Source organism: Haliotis cracherodii, unplaced genomic scaffold (genome assembly GCF_022045235.1).
Source record: "Haliotis cracherodii isolate W230 unplaced genomic scaffold, xgHalCrac1.p SCAF_5, whole genome shotgun sequence".
Taxonomy (NCBI): domain Eukaryota; kingdom Metazoa; phylum Mollusca; class Gastropoda; order Lepetellida; family Haliotidae; genus Haliotis; species Haliotis cracherodii.
Window position 1 is genome coordinate 4,285,442 of NW_027266308.1, and position 22,235 is coordinate 4,307,676.

General features: G+C 42.3%; 1 protein-coding gene across 1 annotated transcript; it reads right to left on the reverse strand.

The window, feature by feature from the left end:
- Positions 1-1,568: 1,568 nt before the first annotated feature.
- On the reverse strand, positions 1,569-5,126 carry LOC139443943 (uncharacterized). Its single transcript, XM_071224829.1, has 3 exons — positions 4,818-5,126; positions 3,119-3,268; positions 1,569-1,816 (listed from the first exon to the last, which is right to left on the reverse strand). The coding sequence occupies exons 1-3, from the start codon at positions 4,993-4,995 to the stop codon at positions 1,668-1,670; spliced, it is 477 nt and encodes a 158-aa protein (XP_071080930.1). The 5' UTR covers positions 4,996-5,126; the 3' UTR covers positions 1,569-1,667.
- Between the last annotated feature and the right edge of the window lie 17,109 nt (positions 5,127-22,235).

Sequence of the window (22,235 nt, forward strand, 5' to 3'; positions counted from 1 at the left end):
GTCTGGGCTAAGTCTGTCGGAATAAGTGAGTTCGGTGATTCAAGGAGGCTGATGTGATGTGTGTGTCTGTGTTTATTTGTGTGTGTGTGTTTGTGTGTGTGTGTGTGTGTGTGTGTGTGTGTGTGTGTGTGTGTGTGTGTGTGTGTGTGTGTTTGTTTGTGTCTGTGCGTTTTTGTATGTGTATGTGTGTCTGTGTGTGTGTTTGTGTCTGTGTGTCTATGTGTGTGTCTCTGTGTGACTGTTCGTGTGTGTCTCTGTGTGTGTGTCTGTGTGTCTATGTGTGACTGTTCGTGTGTGTGTCTCTGTGTGTGTCTGTGTGTGTGTGTTTCTGTTTGTGTCTGCGCGTGTTTGTATGTGTATGTGTGTCTGTGTGTGTGTTTGTGTCTGTGTGTCTCTGTGTGACTGTTCGTGTGTGTCTCTGTGTGTGTGTGCATGTGTGTGTCTCTATGTTTGTGCTTGTGTGTGTCTGTCTGTCTGTGCGTGTGTTTGTCTGTGTCTCTGTGTGACTGCGCGTGTGTGTGTCTCTATGTTTTTCTTTGTGTGTCTGTCTGTCTCTGTGTGTTTGTGTGACTGTGCGTGTGTGTGTCTCTCTATGTTTTTTGTTTGTGTGTGTCTGTCTGTCTCTGTGTGTTTGTGTGACAGTGCGTGTGTGTGTCTCTCTATGTTTTTTGTTTGTGTCTGTCTGTCTGTCTCTGTGTGACTGTGCGTGTGTGTGTCTCTATGTTTTTGTTTGTGTGTGTCTGTCTGTCTCTGTGTGTGTCTGTGTGCGTGGTGCGTCGTGCCCGGGGGTGGTCCTGTGAGTGATGACATATGAAGACATATCCCTTATGTGTTGCGTTGACTGCTTATATCACCACAGTGTTGGGAGATGTTCACACCATCAGCCACTGGTACGACCAGGTTCGACCACAAATCCGCCCTGCAAATACACCTTGGAGAATAATGACGTCGTCGTGAAACAGCACATCATCCCTCTCAATAATCAAATCGGTAAAATACTGACATCAACATGACCTCAGACGACAAACATATCCCAACATGCGTGAAATGGTGAATGTTTAACGTCTTATTCAGCAAGAGTTAAATTGTCAGGCAAAAGAAAGTAAACACGTATGTTTGATGGTGGCTAGAAAAGAAACAAAGAGGAGTGGTTATTCGATGGTGATGTATTTGACATGGGCATGATAGCTGTTTCCGACCTTATGTTTGCGGTGTTTCGGCGACTCATTCGTGACCAACTCGTGTTATTCCGGGACAAGCCGAATAGCGCAGGTTACGGAAAGGGGCGAGTGGTGACGAATGTCGGCGACTGTCTCTTCAGCCAATTATCGTTTTGATAACGTTTACAATTGTTTGGTAGAATTCAGTGTCCTGGTGTTTATCACGGCGGACTGATTGTAATCATGTCAGGATAAGGCATAGCAATGACCACGTCCTCGGGGCACAGTGAAACACAATCAGGCCAAGTTACCTCGATCCCATGACCTCTCATTCCCGGAATTCCCAAGATGTACTCTCAGATAATGAAAACAGAAAAAGTGAACAAAACAGTTACAAACATTTTTTTATTGACTCGTGACAACCTATGACAGCGAAAGGAAAGGATGGGGTGTATCTATCTTACACATGTATAATTGTATATAAATAAGAGGAAAATACATTGTTCTTCACCGGGATGAGAATTTATCTACTATGTTGAGGGCCCCGACACCAATCAGGAACAGACCGCTCACTATTGTCATCCCAAATGACCAACCGAATGTAGCGCCCGATAGTTTAGCACCATAGATGATGACGCCGAGGAGGATGAGTCCAGCTGAAAGAGTGAGTGAGTGAGTTGGGTTTAACGCCGCTTTGAACAGTACTCCAGTTATATTACGGCGTGTCAGCATAATGTGGGAGGTAAGGATGCAGGTCTCAGACGTTTACCATTTGGTGAAAACCACAAGCACGGTTATGGTGCTGACAAACATAGCGAACCGGGATTCGAACCCACGGTCACAGGGTTCTGGTGTTCCCAAGGGACGTAACTCTACACAGTGAACTGCGGCGCCTTAGACGACTGGGCAAATCGTTTCCCCAACTGGAAGGAGAGCCACAGTAGCATACCTTCAAGCAGCTGATAATGCATCTTCCCGAGGCAAGAGGTTACCTGACTATAACAGTCCAGTTTCCACCCTTGCCGAACTAGACTGGATTTAGGGAGTTATATTTTTCGCTTGACTAACGGGTCTATGCATAGTCCAATCAAATGGCGTAACGAACTCGACAACTGGTTTGTAAGATTTCAGTCGATTGCAGGATTTGCAAAGCAGGTGTACCGAAAACTTAGCGTCAACAGATATTTTCTAAAGCTTTTCATGTTTTTAACAACGGTGCTCACGTGATTTGATGCACTAAGTAAGACCCGTTTTGTTACAATATAGATCTTGATAATCGATCAGGTCGTCTTCACTGGGCGACGCCATCTTATTTGAAGCAAAGGAAAGTGATATGACAGTTTGATTCTGATTGAGGACATACAAGGGACATAACTCGTGATCGCCACAGGTTGCGCTACGAGGGAGCCCAGAGCATGATCAATTTGAAATGGGAGGTTGGTATTGTTGTCGGAGAATATTGTTACCGTCACTGAAAAAAACAAAACACTTTCACCACCATGTAAGCGTGTGTGTGTGTGTGTGTGTGTGTGTGTGTGTTTGTGTGTGTGTGTGAGTTGGGTTTAACGCCGCTTTTAACAGCATTCCAGTTATATCAGGGGGTGTCAGCTTAATGTGGGAGGAAAGCCCGAAGTGATGCAGGTCTCAGACGTTTACCACTTCGGTGAAACCCACGAGCACGGGTATGGTACTGACAAACCTAGAAACATAATCGGGGCGAACCGGGATTCGAACCCACAATCATAGGTTTCTGGCATGCCCAAGGTACGCAACTCTGCACAACGAATCGCGGCGCCCTAGACGACAGAGCCACCCGTGCCCCCCTGTAAGCGCATGTGTCCAGCGTATTGGTCGTACGAAATATTGTAAATATAATACCCTCGATAACCGAGGATGTCCTCTGGGCTATACTGTTAAAGTATTGTGTTCTGAAGGCATAGGAATCCGTTGATACGAACCTGCAGCAAACGCCAAACCAATTGCCATAGTCTGCAAGATCGTCTGGTCATTCTTCACATGTGCGTACAGCACCATAAGCACGAAACAGCCGAGGCAGGCCAGGAACCCGAGGACCTCCATCGCAATCACTGCCTTGCCCCATCCTGCCACTAAAGTAATGGCAGACATCGGTGATAGTAAGTTGTTGTGAGTTTGTCTCAACGCTGCTTTCACAATCATTCAATCTCATTAAAATCAGACCTCATTAAAATCAGATCTCAGTTCTAAAACAAAGGTCTGAGGACATCCCATTACGGGTCACGGGTAACGGATTACAGGGTGTGAGTATGGTTTTACGCCGCTTTTAGCAATAATCCAGCAATATAAAGGCGGGAGACACCAGAAATGGCCTTCACACATTGTACCCATGTGGAGAATCGAACCCGGGTCTTCGGCGTGATGTGCGAACGCTTTCACCACAAGATACGGGTCCGGTTCCCGATATGGGTACAATGTGTGAAGCCCATTTCTGGTGTCCCCCGCCGTGATATTGATGGAATATTGCTGAAAGCGGCGTAAAACCATATTCACTCACTCACTCCAACTGCAATGTTTTATCATTGTCCAAACGTTATGTAATATTCAGAAGCTTAAACTCAAAAAGCTGTCATTAATCCGTTCTTTGAAACATGCATTCGGACATCGTGCTCTTAATCAATCAAATACATTATCTAGTATCATTTGCTTCTGGGGGGGCGGGGGGGGGGGGGGGGGGGGGGGTATTGGGGTGAGGTGAGGTGAAATTGGGTTTAACGTCGCGTCCAAGATTATTGCGACCGACCAAATGATCATACATCTTTATCTTACTTTTTGGTCGGTTCAAGTTGGTGAATTACGTAACCCCTAAAAAGTAAAGGTGAAACATTAGAAATGGCTGTGATTGTGACAAGAACTAGTAACAGTTGATGTAACTCCTCCTAATGATCATAAAAGGTTACTATGCATGGACATTTTAGAAGCAGATAGCGACAGGGTAATTCCAATGTTGTTTGGGTATGCCAAATGGGGGATTGGGCCAAATGGGAAAGTCAGACAGGTAAAAGCTGTAGCAACTGAGAAACATCCGCACAGAGAGCCAGTGTCTAAAGCCATTTGTTCACAGTAGATATAGATGATTAATCCACCTCGAGTTTCAACAAAGGGAATCATTAAGAAAACTGAAACGCCTAGCCAGCTGTAACCACACATAAGGCGCGCGGTGAAATGGGGTTTAACGTCGCGTCCAAGATAATTGAACTTATATAGCTACGTGCATGTACGTGTGTGTGTGTGTGTGTGTGTGTGTCTGTTTCTGTGTGGCTGCTTGTACTAGTCCGGGCTGATGCCGATACATAGTGCTAGCCAACTGAGATACCATACCTCAGTTTAACACGAATACCCCACTCAGACACAGTATACTGACTCCGAGCCGACCATTCCTTGTTTTAACCCCTTAATGCCGAGCGCCAGACAGGGTAACAACAAGTACCATCTTTTAACGTCTTTTGGTGTGACGCGTCTGGGGATCGACCCCGGACCTTCCGCTCTCCGAGCGGACGCTTTATCACTTGACCACGGAGGCGGTCGGGGTTGGGTTGGGGGTGGGTGGGTTTTGTGCGGGTATTGACGTTGAATGAAACGGTTATATAACTAACTGTTTATGGACTACACTCTACTTACTTAAATCCATTGGGAGCGAAACACATTCACCAAGGGCGCACCCCTGAAAGAGGCCTTGACTCGATAACGGCCCCACAACCCAGTATGGGGAGGGGAATCCGATAATGTCAGTTAAAAAACCTCCAACCGCCAACCCAAAAGCAATTCTTGTAAACTTGGATGCCTCACGAAATCCCATGTCTCCTGGTTATACGAATATCACAGTCCGATACAGGTGGTGGTATGTGCTGGAGTATGCGAGGTGAAGGTGTGAATATATACAGTAGCGATGTCGAAATACCTTGGAGTTGTGGTTCACTATCATCTTTCTCAACCAATTGTCGTGAGTTATCAATTGTGCAATAGCAAGCTCGTATGGCGCTCGAGAAGAGCCGTTGGTTTATCGCACTAGATAGATGAGATTTACTTCTCTTTTGTGGCGGTGTAGCAGACTCGCCCTAAATTTGACTCTGGAGTCATATGGGTCTAGGAATCAGAGTGGAGAAATGTGTTTACCTGTGTATTGCTGTATCATTGACATATCAGATATATTGGTTGAAATAACAAACAACATACATCATTTGTCTTTCAGACATTTGAGTTCTCATAATCTTAATGGGGGCGGTCGGGTAGCCTAGTGGTGAAAGCGTTCGCTCGTCACGCCGAAGACATGGGTTCGATTCTCCACATGAGTACAATGTGTGAAGCCCATTTATGGTGTCCCCCGACGTGATATTGCTTGAATATTGCTAAAAGCGGCGTAAAACCACACTCGCTCACTCACTCGTAATGCAAATATACTCATTCATAGCATATATAAAATATCATACCAAAAGGAGACCTTTTAGCTTGTAGTAACTTCTTCTTTTATCTACATATGTACATACATATGTGTGGCTTTCTAGTTCATTCCAGTTATTTGCTCTGAGTCATAAGGCGTCCACTCATGAATAAAATACACTATAAGTATCCAAGGTACCCGGATCAATTGATTTCGTCATTTCGCGATATTGCGACAATACAAAGCCATTTTGCAGTGCGACGTAGCCCTTGTGTCCCGCCACTCTATCGCATCCTACTATCGTTCTCTATCTGGTTGCTAACGTGTTATCGTACTCGTCGGCGCGGAGCTTTTCGCGAACACCTGTTATCATCACTCTGTACCAGGTACCAAGTTGTCCGACTCCCCGTTGTTCTCGCTTGCCTTCCGAAAGGTTCTGGGTGGGTTTGACTAGGCAGCGCTTCTTGGGAGGAGTCCCATTCGCTGTCTTGGCTGCGTGTAGAGGGGGCAAGGGCCCGGGGCTTATGATGAGCCTAACCAGCCTTTCTGTGCCAGGATCACCAAAACCGTCTTTGCTGCATTTTTATTTTAATCTGTTCTTTGCATGACATTAACTGTTGCGTGTATGCTGCTTCTCGAACATTGGAGGAACTCCATACAGTTTCCAAAGACAATGAACCACAAAAGAGTAATAAACAAAATCTTCCAAAGAAAAACCGGCTCCAAATTAAAATAAATGGATCAAGGAAAGACATATACTAGATAGAAATTTGCCTAAAATTACATTCCTCGGGGCAATCAATGTCAAAACGGCAAAAATCAATTTGGAAAACTTTAAAAACAAAATACAAGACAACAAAACAGAAGATTCTTAATCAAATTCCAAAAATTAAAGGTTTGGACAGAAAGAAAAAGAAAGTGGGACAAGAAAAATAATTTCATCAGACAAAACAAATTGTTAAATTCAATGAAAAACAATTTTACAGGCAACTAAATACATCCAATGGCAGTGATGAGAAAAGACCCACCGTGGATTCCAGTGGAAGGTTTTGGAAACAGTTGTGGTCTACACCCGGCAACTGTAACTTTGAGGAACCATGGGTTGAGGAATATAATGATTGTGTACACGAAAAAATAATATCATCGTTGTTGTGTTTCATTACAACTGATTGCCTGAAAAATGTAATTAAAAAGTCCAAATCTAATACGGCGCCAGGGCCTGATGGTATTCGAAACCGGTTTTGGAAACTGTTCCCTTGTGTCCAAACACCATTACATCACTGTTTTAATTCTCTTGTGGATACAGGGGATGTTCCGCCTTGGTTGTGCAAGGGTCGAACAATACTTCTCCCAAAGAAAGATGATTTGACTGATCCCCAAAACTTCCGCCCTATTACTTGTCTTAATACACAATACGAAATATTTACTGAATGTCTTACAGATATTGTGTCATCCATCTTCCCGAGGCAAAGGAGTTAACTGACTATAAAAGTCCAGTTTCCACCCTTGCCGAACTAACTGGTGTCCCCCCGCCGTGATATTGCTGGAATATTGCTAAAAGCGGCGTAAAACCCCACTCACTCACTCACTTGCCGAACTAGGCTGGTATTATGGAGTTACGTTTTGTCTGTACTAACCACTCTGTGCATAGTCCAATCAAAATCGCGCACCGGAATCGAAATCCGGTTCGTAAACTGTCGTGCAGATTTCGATCGATTGCAGGATCTGCAAAGCATGTGCATCGCCAATTCGTTGTCAGCAGATATTTTCCAAATCCTTTCATGTTTCCTTTCAAGGTGCTCATGTGATTTGATGCATTTCGCGATGTAAGACCCGTTTTATCACAATATAGATCTTGATTATCGATCAGATCGTTTTGACTTGGCGCCACCATTTTGTGTGAATCAAACGCAAGTGATACGAGAGGTGGAATCTGATTGGTCCATAGGAGAGGCTTAGAAGGGACATGGTTGGTAATAGCCACTGGTGGCGCAACGATCGAGCCCAGTAATTCCAGCCTAGTTCGGCAAGGGTGGAAACTGGACTTTTATAGTCAGTTTACTCACTTGCCTCGGGAAGATGTGTGTCATCATCCTGCGCATCCAATGATATTATCTACATGGAGCAGAAAGGAGCCAGAAAGGGATGTTGGGGTTGTAAGGATCAATTGCTGGTTCAGTAAATGATCCTTGAAGAGGCTAAAACTTACCACCGTAACCTCTCAATGTGTTGGATAGACTACAGAATAGCTTATGATTCTGTACCTCACGATTCGCTGTGCAGAGTTTCGTCCCTTGGACACGCCAGAAACCTATGATTGTGGGTTCGAATCCCGGTTCGCCCCGATTATGTTTCTAGGTTTGTCAGCACCATACCCGTGCTCGTTGGTTTCACCGAAGTGCTAAACGTCTGAGACCTGCATCACTTCGGGCTTTCCTCCCACATTAAGCTGACACGCCGAGATAAAACTGGAATAATGTTAAAAGCGGCGTTAAACCCAACTCACTCACTCACTGACTGTACCTCACGAATGGATTTTGAAGTTCCTGGAATGTATTGACCTCCCCGAGCGACTACTTGTTTTACTCAAGTCTTTAATGAATTGCTGGTCAACTCAACTTGAGATGTATTCGCAGGGGCAGGCGGTGACATCGGAACCCAGTCTGATGCACATTAAGTTTCTCGAAAAACATATATGAGTAGTTAAGTAACGGAACCCGGTTGCAAAAATGGTCACGAGAGGGGCACGAGTCGCTATTCGGCTTGTTCCGGAATAACACGAGTTGGTCACGAATGTATATACATGTATGTATGACCCTTCAGGAAAGAGACCTCATGGGTGCAAAGATACAATTGTGCTGTGACATCATGAAGACGTTTGACGTCAACTTAAATCAGTAAAGATCGCCATGTGTGCGGACTGTCCAGTCATATCATATTTTTCTCTCTTTAATGAATGAGTATCTTTTTACGCCGCTTTTAGCAATATTCCAGCAATATTACGTCGGGGGACACCAGAAATGGGCTTCACACATTGTACCTATGTCGGGAATCGAACCCGAGTCTTCGGCATGACTAGCGAATGCTTAAATCACTGGGCTACCTGACCGCCCCTTTCTCTCTTTAGTTCGTAATGTAATGAAAACATTATTTCAAAACCTTTCAGCCTACATGTCTACTTTCAATTCAACAGACATTATGTCTAAAACTGCAATTATTACATAAACAGTTAAAAGTCGCAAAATGTGTCTAAACGTTTGTACCATGTATGCTATGAATTCTAAGCCAAAATGTGATTTTTCACCCATAAGGTTCCTTATATCAAGGTGGGTCACATGTACTGAAATGAAATGGATTCTCCAATTGGCTAACACTGACTCGCATTTGTCATTCCGTCTTTGTCAGTGCCACACGGATGAGTTGGATTCGAGAAATGTGTTTGCAGGTACAGCCAGGTAACCTAGAGACTACGACCAAAACACATTGCTTAGGTATGAATATTTGTGCCGCCCTCCATGTGTTTGTTTGCAAATTTTATCTGTCTCCATTACACCTACATTCTGCCTGAAGGAGAAACATGGGGTTCTCGGAGGCGTTTTCGCTGTCAGGAGCCGCCCTTTTATTTGATGTCATAGGATTTGCAACTGATTCCTGGATGGGAGGTATTTTGAATTATTCAAACATTGCACTGATGTGCTGTGTATTTCAATTGATTCTTCTGGACTCGTAAGTATCGTTGTAGATTTCAGAACTCATATCGTTGCTGTAGCATTACATTTCCCCAAACCATAGTAGATATTCTCATAGTTAACATTCATAAAACAGTTTCATGAAGTTCGTGTCAAGGAAAGAGGCATCTTCCTGAGGCAAGAGAATTGACTGACTATAAAAGTGTGGCAACTGGCCTTTTAAAGTCAGTGAACTCTCTTGCCTCGGGCATATAGGAAAGAGCTTGGCCTTGCAACGATAACCGAAGTGATACAAACAATCAAACGTGATGCATTCTTAACACGGCAGCTTTTAAAAGCCTTAATTCCGTGGTCTAGTGTCAGAGCGTCTGCTTGGAAATCGATCCCCGGATCGATTACCGGCTGCGTGATACCAAAATACGTTAAAAGATGGTACTTGTTGTTACCCTGTCTGGCGCTCGGCATTAAGGGGCTAAAACAAGGACTGGTCGGCTCGGAGTCAGTATACTGTGTCTGAGTGGGGTATTCATGTTAAACTGTGGCATGGTATCTCAGTGGGCTAGCACTTTAAATCGGCATCAGTCCGGACTAGTACAAGCAGCCACACAGATACACACACACGTGCATGCACGTCGCTATATAAGCGCAATTATCTTGGACGCGGCGTTAAACCCCATTTCACCTCACCGCCTTAGGTGTGGTTACAGCTGGCTGCCTAGCCAGTTTCAGTTTTCTAAATGATTCCCTTTGAAGAAACCCGAGATAAATTAATCATCTATATCTACTGTGAACAAATGGCTTTAGACACTGGCTTTCTGTGCGGATGTTTCTCAGTTGGTACAACTTTTACCTGTCTGGCGTTCCCATTTGGCCCAGTCCCCAATTTGGCATACCCAAACAACATTGGAATTACCCTGCCGCTATCTGCTTCTAAAATGTCCATGCATAGTAACCTTTTATGATAATTAGGAGGAGTTACATCAACTGTTACTAGTTCTTGTCACAATCACAGCCATTTCTAATGTTTCACCTTTACTTTTTAGGGGTTACGTAATTCACCAACTTGAACCAACCACATAATATAGATGAATGATCATGTGTTCGGTCGCTTTATCTTTGATGGATAAGAAAACATAAAAAGACACAACTATAAAATGAAAACAAGAAAACACAAAAGTAAATATAATTGATCAAGTGCTCTGTGTATCATTTAGCAAACAACATACAAATACAGAGCAACGGAAACGGTCACGGATGCTCATTAAGGAACCCCCTAAACATGTATCCATTCGCACATAGGCTTCATTGTAAGGGCATTGCGTTATTTGGTTGATAATTAATCAAATATCTCTAAAAAGCCCTTATATTCTTTACGCAAATCGTATCTTGAACTATTTTGTTTAACACGATTGGAAATATATATTAGTTGTAACACCTTTAAACATCTTATAGGACGTAAATATATTCTGTGATATGTAGAGTGAGTGAGTTGGGTTTAACGCCGCTTTTAACAGTATTCCAGTTATATCGCGGCGTGTCAGCTTCATGTGGGAGGAAAGCCCGAAGTGATGCAGGTCTCAGACGTTTACCACTTCGGTGAAACCCAGGAGCACGGGTATGGTGCTGACAAACCTAGAAACATAATCGGAAATATAAAATTGGGGCGAACCGGGATTCAGTCCCACAATCATAGGTTTCTGGCGTGCTCAAGGGACGCAACCCTGCACAGCGAATGGTATCTAGAAAGAAGAGTGACATAAGATTGGATAAGATTGTGTCATTTGTTCCCGACTCGCAGCTACATTGATTGGTTACATGCATGGTGTGATCAACGCAACTCATTTTCGGTGCTAAGGGCTTCCTTCTTTTAAACAATTCCCTGCCACTGATTTACCCTCCTGATCTCGAAATAAAGGAGACCAGTGAGATCGTCTCATCTTTTTCATGTTAAGATCAAGGCATGAAACTTCGGAATGGCATAACACCCTCCACAATACTGCATGACTTCAACTTTCTAATAGTTGGTTGGTTGGTTGGTTGGTTGTTTTACGCCGCACTCAGCAATATTCCCGCTATATGACGGCGGTCTGTGTAAATAATCGACTCTGGACCAGACAATCCAGTGATTAATATCATGAGCATCGATCCACACACTTGGGATCGATGACATGCATCAACCAAGTCAGCGAGCCTGACCACCCGATCCCGTTAGTCGCCTCTTACGACAAGCATAGTCACCTTTTACGGCAAGAATGGGTTGCTGAAGACCTATTCTACCCCGGATCTTCACGGGTCTTTTCTAATAGTCAACTTTCACGTCATGTCGAAGAATATTCCTGCAGCTCCAATCTTTGATGTTTTCATTTCACAACTTTTGGAGGTACAAGTGAGTATGCCCTTTCTACGAAGATTCAAAGAGCGTCATGAGAAATTATCTCTACTTTGTACATTTGTCTAAATTCATTGAGGATGTCCTTTTGGATCACACTGATCAGCTGGTGAACACACATTTTGCTCATTTGCAGTGAGTGAGTGAGTGAGTGAGTTGGGTTTAACGCCGCTTTTAACATTATTCCAGTTATATAGCGGCGTGTCAGCTTAATGTGGGAGGAAAGCCCGAAGTGATGCAGGTCTCAGACGTTTACCACTTCGGTGAAACCCACGAGCACGGGTATGGTGCTGACAAACCTAGAAACATAATCTGGGTGATCCGGGATTCGAACCCACAATCATAGGTTTCTGGCGTGTCCAGGGGACGCAACTCTGCTCAGCGAATCGCGGCGGCTTAGACGACTGGGCCACCCGTGCCCCCAAATTGCAGCGAAGAATGACGTACAGCCAATCATTGATCGTGTTGATTGAAGGTAGAACAACCTTGAAGATGTTTCAAAACACTTTGGCTGTTAAGTAAAAGTTCAGTATTTCCGTGTTGTTTGAGTTTGTTTGATCAAGGTTACAACATTCAAGGCCTCAGTAAAGTTTTCAAAATTTTTTATGGTAGACATGTGGAGGACATTTCCAAATTTGACGAATTAGTGACAAAAATTATGTCTGATGCAATTCTCTGATTTGACTTGTGCCATACGTTCCAGTTTTTTAGGTGAACAATTGATTTGCCTCTGCATGTATTTGTGACCGGTGACACCGATAGAGCAGGATACGCTCACCCTTTCACGAACACCTGGAATCATCACTATTTGATAGTGATTCATAAATACATGCTCATGATATATCCGGAATCATACTATCGACTTTTCTTTATTTGGATGTGGAAAGGGTTTTGTTGCTTTATCTAGATGTGCGGAGGGACGAGGTCGACATCGATGCCCTCGTGGATGTTTTCCTCCTGGCTACTGAGTCTCTGAACTACAGGTGTGGTCAAGGATATCACCACCTTAAATCGTCGTATGAACCTTGCAGCTCCAAGCTTAAAACAAAAGTCCCGTTAGTCCCCATGGTCCCTAGTATGGCGATGTACCTTCAGTTGCTGGCGATCTATAGCTTGTTTTTATAATGTATTGTTCTGTATATTGATGTATTTGTATGGTTGGCTGTTTGTTTGTTTGTTGTTTAACGTCGCACTCAGCAATATTCCAGCTATATGAAGGCGGTCTATAAATAATCGAGTCTGGACCAGACAATCCAGTGATTGATATCATAAGCATCGATCCACTCAAGGGATGGACAATTGATGCATATGGACAGCCTACTCCCATCTGCTACCGCTGTGGACAACCTGGACACGTCAGCTACAAGTGTACAGTTAGGATGGACCACAGCTTGAATCCGTCAAACCGAGGAGGATCAATAGTGTGGGACAAGTTTCATGGATTTCAGGTACAGGGTCCCAAAGATGATGATATGACTGGCCTTGTGGGTACTGCATCAGAAGTGGAAGTTGACGTTCATGAAGTGAACACTAAAGCCGTACTCGATACCGGAGCTACAGTGTCAACCATGAGCGAGTCCTTCCATCGAGACCACCTGTCCCACCTCCCTATACAGACACTTAAAGGTATCCTGCATGTAGAGTGTGCTGATGGTAAACCACTACCATATCTTGGATATGTAGAGACACCGCTTAAGGTAACCAGAATGTCACCAGCCGACCAGCAAGGTTTATTTCTTGTTGTTCCTGACAGTGATTACTGAGACTGTACCTGTTCTTATTGGCACAAACATTTTGAATTGATTTTTATAATCTCATTAAAATCAGACCTTAGTTCTCGCTACCGTTGAACAAAGATCTGAGGACATCCCATTAGGGGTCACGTCAGAACGACCTATCATCCGACCAATCAGAGCGTCGCTTACCAGATTATGAAAGTGACAGTCAGAATAATTATATTAATGTGATTTCTACTCATGCATCCTCGAAAACTTTAACATGGTGTATTCCGAACGATAGCTACGGGTTTAACGACTGAATCCATACCATCTAGACCATCTATGAGCCATTACAGAATGTTCTTTTGTTCATTTTCAAATTTGTAATCGAAAATGTGTCAAAATATGTTTCAAAGCGTAGTCGCCAATTTGAAATTAGTGCCGTAACCCATGAGAAAGCTGCCTTCTGATTGGTCATTCCATGGTCGGTCAAAGTTCGCCCAAGCGAGCATCCCTTCAGCGACACAGATAATATATACAACTCATCGATATTTCATTCATAAAACATTGTAGATGTACACCTGCTAGGGTATATTGGATTATTAAATAAAACGACAAGACTTTATAGATCTTACATTCTCTCCCTCATATACTAGCAGCAGTACATCCACAAAGTTTTATGAATGAAATATCGTTTAGTTGGACCGGAGAACAGGTTCGAGATGGGTACGTTATCTGCAGTTGACATCAATTGGTAGTATTTTACGTCCGCTTCAAAACGTTGGTCATTAGGTGGAGATGAGTTATGCCCCTTGGAACTCATTCAAAGTAATAAGTCTCGACTTTTACATGCGAGGCGAGAAGAGGCACAATGGGGTTTACCCCCTGGATGCCAGAGGGACATATATGTCCTTCCTCTACAACCCTCGCTTTGAAGTCGAATAAAATTCAAAATACATCACCCACACAAATACACTTCACAGTTTTGAATAAGGTGGGAAAGTCTCTGTTCTGTGATATCATCCACTGCCATTTTAGTCCAAGCAAAATTATTGAAAATGACCTCTGAAAATTAGGTACATCGTAAATGTCGCCAATTTTTACACATTACTAAATCACCACTCATGGCGTTATTTACAGCATGTTTTGAAATCTAAATTTAGGATATTTACTCGGAGAAATGAATTTCAAAAATAGTATATTAGTGATCACGGGTATCTGTATTTTATGAAATCCCCAATGATCATTCCAAAACGTCTCCGATAACCCGAGAATCGTTTCGAATGTTTTGGAAAATACGCAAACACGAACGCCGAAGTGAACTTTCCGCCATATTGGCTAGTGTTTACAAAATCACGTTTGAGGTACACCGGTTATGAGGCGCCTGTAACATCGCGTATATTTCAAACTTAGCTGCCATACACACATCCTTGAATTCCTCATACATTTTAGAATCCAATGACTAATGGTCTTTGTCACCAATACAAAGTGGCTGGATGAAATCAAGCAAAATATGTCAGGTGTGAAAACGAACGCTGTGCTCGAAAAACTGCACTTGTTTGAAATGTAAACAAAGCAAAATACAGATTTTACACAGTGTAGCATTTTCTCCAATTTAGAGCTATCCATTCGTCTAATCTGTCAAGATATTGGCTCAACATTTTCAGAATATGCACGGGAAGAGAATAGTAAGAAAAATTAGGGTATTTAAAATAGATACATTGCAATGATTTGATATTTTCAACAGAAATTGTCAAAGTTACCGTCCTGTGTGACGCCATGACTGACGCAAAATCACGCACAACGACAACGGTATTTATCGGAATTTCTGCCTATTTCGGTTCTTTTCGATGAAGATTATAAGAACAAATAACAGTACATAGATTGTCAGAATGTTTCTGACTACTTACATGTCACATTTATGGCACATTTATGTATATGCGATCCCTGAATCAACGAAAGTCCCCTCGTAAAATCTCGCGTACTGTTGACAGTGAACACGCCATTTTGTAAAAGTCGGTCACAGGTAGTGATGTCATACGTCAACATTGTTGTACATATTTGGTAATTTCTTTGAGGTGAAGGTCCTTTAATGAGAGTGCACACGATCATTGTATCATGTTGTCTACAGTTTCAGTTATGATGTAGATTTTGCATATGTTTCATACATTTTTTCACACAATTAATTTCCCTTTGGATATTTGTCAATGTTCAAAATGATATCATACGCAAATATAAGCCACAACATGTATGAACGAATCTTTGATAATCTCCTGTTTGTTTGAACATTGTTTACATAACAATTGATAGGTTTATAGTGTGGAATACGATATTTCTTTCCTTTGGACAAGTGTTACAAGATGAAGCGTAAAGGTAACTGCAGCATGTACGTATTTCTTGGGATGTGTAATAGTCAATATCATAAGTTCATATAACCAATGTCTTTGAATAGCTGTTTCATTTTATTTTATAACTAAAAATGAATAGTTCTATGTTACTTTGACAAAATGGATAATATTTTTCGTAAAAAGATATGCACACATTTCTGAAATTGTCTTGGTCTTGGAATTTTTTAAAATTTTTTTGTCGTTTGATACACAAAGCCGTGATAGCTAACAATTCGCCAGGTGCGTGTTAGCCACAAACAATTTACGAATTATTCCTCTTGTTTTGCATTATATAATCAATGGGTTCATTCTTTTTTCAATATTGTGATCACAGGATATTAAACTGTTCACTTTATTTCTCCAGGAATTGTAAAATGTATAAAATTAAACCCATGCCAAGTACTCTAGCTGTTGGTTCAACCGGATACGATTATCCTGATAATTCTATACCAATAGAGCTTTCTTCGCATCTTTTAGTGTGTAATTCTGAGACAAGATGAAGAGAACTATCTGTCCAATATCTGTCCAATATTGAATATAATTTGGTTGTTTTGAAATATTATTTTGTGTATTTCAGTACGTAAATTGATGCCAAACAGGTGCGTGTCTTGTCAAATTAAGACACGCGATAAACTAGCTAATTGTTTACATCTTCAAAACATTATTTAATTGGTAAAAGCAGTCATTTTATGTTGTGTCGAAAAAGCGCCAAATTCAGTTTTACACATCGAGATTTTCCATATCATGAACGAAAACATTAGGGGAGATATATATTAATCAAAATACCAGAGTCATCTTTCTCCGACGTTATCAAAGACATAAAAACAGCCATGACGTCAAATAGAACGGTGTTATTTTTGGGGGGTATTTCATTACATTTGATGATAAGGCTAGTGCTCCAATAATAATGGTGCAACATTAGTCAAATTACACTTACACATTCAGGAGAATGTTGGAATCTAAGGACTAAGTTATAGGTTAGATAGGGCCATCCATTTCTCTTTTACCACTTTTTTTATGAAGCACGATTTCATCATTTCTAATGTTTTTTTTACAACTAAACGTATACAGTTTCTTTATCGATATTTGTGTTGAAAATAGTTTGGTTCCTCGTGAACAAAACACCACGAAAATATATTATCCTTACCCACAGCTAATTCTCACCAAGTGACCTGAGTTACAATAAACTAGTGCTAAGCTTAGCGGAGTTATGCCCCCTTTTCCTTGTGCGTGTGTAACCTCTCTGTCGCCTTTTGACGTCATTGAGAAAAATCAGTTTTCGTCATTTACGGCAAGCTATTTTTGGCATTGCATGTTTGTCGTTATACATACGCATATAACTGCATTTGGTATATAGTTATGTCGTTCAGATATTAGGCAGTATTTTTTTCGCTCACAGATTCCGTAAAGCTTGTAAATAAAAATAATCGTCGCACAGTACTTTTATCGGTGTACGATAAAAAGCGGAGAAATTTACTGTTTTTCAAGGTAGAAAAAATTCTCGGGCAACACTTAGAAGTGTCTTTTTTTAAACCGGTTCAATATTTGCAGTTAACTTTACACCATCAAATAGGAAATTTAATATTCTCCACCTCTGCATAATTTTATAGCCAGAGGTAGATCGGGTGCCGCGTGAGCGCAATTCTCGCACAACCTTCTCTTTTCCGATCTTAGGATAATGTGCGTCAGAAAAATAACCTCGGCATCCAATGATTACAGTAGTGCGATATTACGTGCGCGTGTCCCTATGACGACGGTCTTAGACTTAGACTTAGCTAAGATTTTGCTGAGACCGTTTCAAGATCCAGTCTTAAACCGAATCTTAGCTAAGCAAAATCTTAAAAACTTAAGACAAAATTCGTGCTTAGCAAAATTTGAGCTAAGACCACTTTCATGATCCCGGGCCCCGAGGGTTAAGTCCGGACTAGTACAATCCGCACGTTAGCACGCACACACGTGCATGCACGTCGTTATATAAGTGCCATAATCTTAGACGCGACTTTAAACCTCATTTCATCTCACACAACACATGCTTGTGATATTGTCAGAATCGTAAATAAGATTTCTTATCATTATGGGAATGGTTTTGTCAATGACTACTCTAGGGTCTTCACAACATTCGTGCCGGGTGTGGGTCATTTGTCTTCAGAACCCAGCGTCTTCAGCTTGTGTCAACAGCTGACTTCACGTCATACGTCACTACCGGGCCTTCCACCGACCGTATGTATCCACGGGTTATGGAGGAATGTAGCTCATACAAAGCCTGTGAGGTAATACGAATCCACGACCAGTGAAAAATTAAATTCAAAAAGTCAAGGTCACAAAGTAATCCATTTCGAATATCTAACAGTCCACAAGGCGCAAAAGTTCAAATAGGGATGAAACTTTTAACTTTTAATTTTTAATCTTTTTGTGTGTACAATTTCTGTTTACAACAGGAGGCTTCAAAAAATCGAGTTAACTTACTAATGTGAGTCGTTGGCAGAAAAATGTGATGACTGGTTGGCCACAATGGCTATTGTGTGCCTGAATGCGTGTCTCTATGTCTGTATGTATGTTTGCGTGTTTGTCAATGTGTGTGACTGCCTGTATGTAGATCTGTATCAGTGTGGTTCTTTATGTATGTCAGCGTGTGTCTATATCTGTGTCAATGTATGTGTGTCTGTTTGTGTCTGTCTGTGTTTTGTGTGTCTAGATCAGTCGCTGTCTCTCTGTATATATGTGCTTCTGTATGTGTCTCCATATGTCTATTTGTGTGTCTGTGTATCTGTGACTGTGTATTTGTGTCGGAGCGTGTTTGTCTGTGTATCTGTGTGTATGAGTGTCTGTGTATCTGTGTCTGTGTTTGTGTCTGTGTGTCTGTGTATGAGTTTTTGTTTGTGTGACTGTGTATGAATGTCTGTGTGTCTGTGTCTGTGTGCATGTGTCTGTGTAAGTGTATGTGTACATGTGTGTCTGTGTATCTGTGTATGTGTGTCTGTGTATCTATGTTCGTGTGTCTGTACATGAGTGTCTGTGTCTGTGTGTGACTGTGTATGAGTGTCTGTGTTTGTGTGTCTGTGTACATGTGTATGTGTATGTGTATGTGTACATGTGTGTCTGTGCATGTGTGTCTGTGTCTGTGTATCTGTGTATGTGTCTCCGTGTATCTGTGTATGTGTGTCTGTGTATCTATGTTCGTGTGTCTCTACATGAGTGTCTGTGTCTGTGTATGTGTATCTGTTGTGTGTCTGTGTGTCCGTGCGTCTGTGCATGTGTGTCTGTGTATGAGTGTCTGTGTATGTGTGTCTGCGTATGAGTGTCTGTGTATCTGTGTATGTGTGTCCGTGTGTCTGTGTAAGTGTGTCTGTGTATGTGTGTCCATGTATCTGTGTATGAGTGTCTGTGTATCTGTTGTGTGTCTGTGTATGCGTGTCTGTTTATGTGTGTCTGTGTATGAGTGTCTGTGTATGAGTATCTGTGTATGAGTGTCTGTGTATGAGTATCTGTGTATGAGTGTCTGTGTATGAGTGTCTGTGTATGAGTATCTGTGTATGAGTGTCTGTGTATGAGTATCTGTGTATGAGTATCTGTGTATGAGCGTCTGTGTATGAGTGTCTGTGTATGAGTATCTGTGTATGTGTGTCCGTGTGTCTGTGTATGAGTATCTGTGTATGAGTGTCTGTGTATCTGTTGTGTGTCTGTGTATGCGTGTCTGTGTATGAGTGTATGTGTATGTGTGTCCGTGTGTCTGTGTATGAGTATCTGTGTATGAGTGTCTGTGTATCTGTTGTGTGTCTGTGTATGCGTGTCTGTTTATGTGTGTCTGTGTATGAGTGTCTGTGTCCGTGTGTCTGTGTATGAGTATCTGTGTATGAGTGTCTGTGTATCTGTTGTGTGTCTGTGTCTGTGTGTCTGTGTATGAGTGTCTGTGTATGTGTGTCCGTGTGTCTGTGTCTGTGTATGAGTGTCTGTGTCCGTGTGTCTGTGTATGAGTGTCTGTGTATCTGTTGTGTGTCTGTGTATGAGTGTCTGTGTCTGTGTGTCTGTGTATGAGAGTCTGTGTGTCTGTTGTGTGTGCTGTTGTGTGTCTGTGTATGAGTGTCTGTGTGTCTGTTGTGTGTCTGTGTATGTGTGTCCGTGTGTCTGTGTATGACTGTCTGTGTATGAGTGTCCGTGTATCTGTTGTGTGTCTGTGTATGAGTGTCTGTGTATGAGTGTCTGTGTATGAGTGCCTGTGTATGTGTGTCCGTGTGTCTGTGTATGAGTGTTTGTGTATGTGTGTCTGTGTATGAGTGTCTGTGTATGAGTGTCTGTGTATGCATGAGTGTCTGTGTCCGTGTGTCTGTGTATGAGGGTCTTTGTATGAGTGTCTGTGTATGAGTGTCTGTGTATGAGTGTCTGTGTATGTGTACCTGTTGTGTGTCTGTGTATGAGTGTCTTTGTGTCTGTGTATGAGTATCTGTGTATGACTGTCTGTGTATGAGTGTGTGTGTATGAGTGTCTGTGTGTCCGTGTATGAGCGTCAGTGTATGAGTGTCTGTGTATGAGTGTCTATGTGTCCGTGTGTCTGTGCATGAGTGTCTGTGTCCGTGTGTCTGTGTATGAGTGTCTTTGTATGAGTGTCTGTGTATGAGTGTCTGTGTATGTGTATCTGTTGTGTGTCTGTGTATGAGTGTCTGTGTGTCCGTGTATGAGTGTCTGTGTATGTGTTTCCGTGTGTCTGTGTATGAGTGTCTGTGTGTCCGCGTATGAGTGTCTGTGTATGTGTGTCCGTGTGTCTGTGTATGAGTGTCTGTGCATGAGTGTCTGTGTATGAGTGTCTGTGTATCTGTGTATGTGTGTCCGTGTGTCTGTGTAAGTGTGTCTGTGTATGTGTGTCCGTGTGTCTGTGTATGAGTGTCTGTGTATCTGTTGTGTGTCTGTGTATGCGTGTCTGTTTATGTGTGTCTGTGTATGAGTGTCTGTGTATGAGTATCTGTGTATGAGTGTCTGTGTATGAGTATCTGTGTATGAGTGTCTGTGTATGAGTATCTGTGTATGAGTGTCTGTGTATGAGTATCTGTGTATGAGTGTCTGTGTATGAGTGTCTGTGTATGAGTGTCTGTGTATGAGTATCTGTGTATGAGTGTCTGTGTATGAGTGTCTGTGTATGAGTGTCTGTGTATGAGTGTCTGTTTATGTGTGTCTGTGTATGAGTGTCTGTGTATGAGTATCTGTGTATGAGTGTCTGTGTATGAGTGTCTGTGTATGAGTGTCTGTGTATGAGTATCTGTGTATGAGTGTCTGTGTATGAGTGTCTGTGTATGAGTGTCTGTGTATGAGTGTCTGTGTATGAGTATCTGTGTATGAGTGTCTGTGTATGAGTATCTGTGTATGAGTATCTGTGTATGAGCGTCTGTGTATGAGTGTCTGTGTATGAGTATCTGTGTATGAGTGTCTGTGTATGAGTGTCTGTGTATGAGTATCTGTGTATGTGTGTCCGTGTGTCTGTGTATGAGTATCTGTGTATGAGTGTCTGTGTATCTGTTGTGTGTCTGTGTATGCGTGTCTGTGTATGAGTGTATGTGTATGTGTGTCCGTGTGTCTGTGTATGAGTATCTGTGTATGAGTGTCTGTGTATCTGTTGTGTGTCTGTGTATGCGTGTCTGTTTATGTGTGTCTGTGTATGAGTGTCTGTGTCCGTGTGTCTGTGTATGAGTATCTGTGTATGAGTGTCTGTGTATCTGTTGTGTGTCTGTGTCTGTGTGTCTGTGTATGAGTGTCTGTGTATGTGTGTCCGTGTGTCTGTGTCTGTGTATGAGTGTCTGTGTCCGTGTGTCTGTGTATGAGTGTCTGTGTATCTGTTGTGTGTCTGTGTATGAGTGTCTGTGTCTGTGTGTCTGTGTATCTGTGTATGAGAGTCTGTGTGTCTGTTGTGTGTGCTGTTGTGTGTCTGTGTATGAGTGTCTGTGTGTCTGTTGTGTGTCTGTGTATGTGTGTCCGTGTGTCTGTGTATGACTGTCTGTGTATGAGTGTCCGTGTATCTGTTGTGTCTGTGTATGAGTGTCTGTGTATGAGTGTCTGTGTATGAGTGCCTGTGTATGTGTGTCCGTGTGTCTGTGTATGAGTGTTTGTGTATGTGTGTCTGTGTATGAGTGTCTGTGTATGAGTGTCTGTGTATGAGTGTCTGTGTCCGTGTGTCTGTGTATGAGGGTCTTTGTATGAGTGTCTGTGTATGAGTGTCTGTGTATGAGTGTCTGTGTATGTGTATCTGTTGTGTGTCTGTGTATGAGTGTCTGTGTGTCTGTGTATGAGTGTCTGTGTATGTGTGTCTGTTGTGTGTCTGTGTATGAGTGTCTTTGTGTCTGTGTATGAGTGTCTGTGTATGACTGTCTGTGTATGAGTGTGTGTGTATGAGTGTCTGTGTGTCCGTGTATGAGCGTCAGTGTATGAGTGTCTGTGTATGAGTGTCTATGTGTCCGTGTGTCTGTGCATGAGTGTCTGTGTCCGTGTG

Coding starts and splice junctions, on each gene's coding strand:
- LOC139443943 (XM_071224829.1), bottom strand. CDS start 4,995: ATGGGATTTCGTGAGGCATCCAAGTTTACAAGAATTGCTTTTGGGTTG. Junction 3,269..4,817: donor TTCGCTCCCAATGGATTTAA/GTAAGTAGAGTG, acceptor CCATTACTTTAG/TGGCAGGATGGGGCAAGGCA. Junction 1,817..3,118: donor TGGTTTGGCGTTTGCTGCAG/GTTCGTATCAAC, acceptor TCACTCTTTCAG/CTGGACTCATCCTCCTCGGC.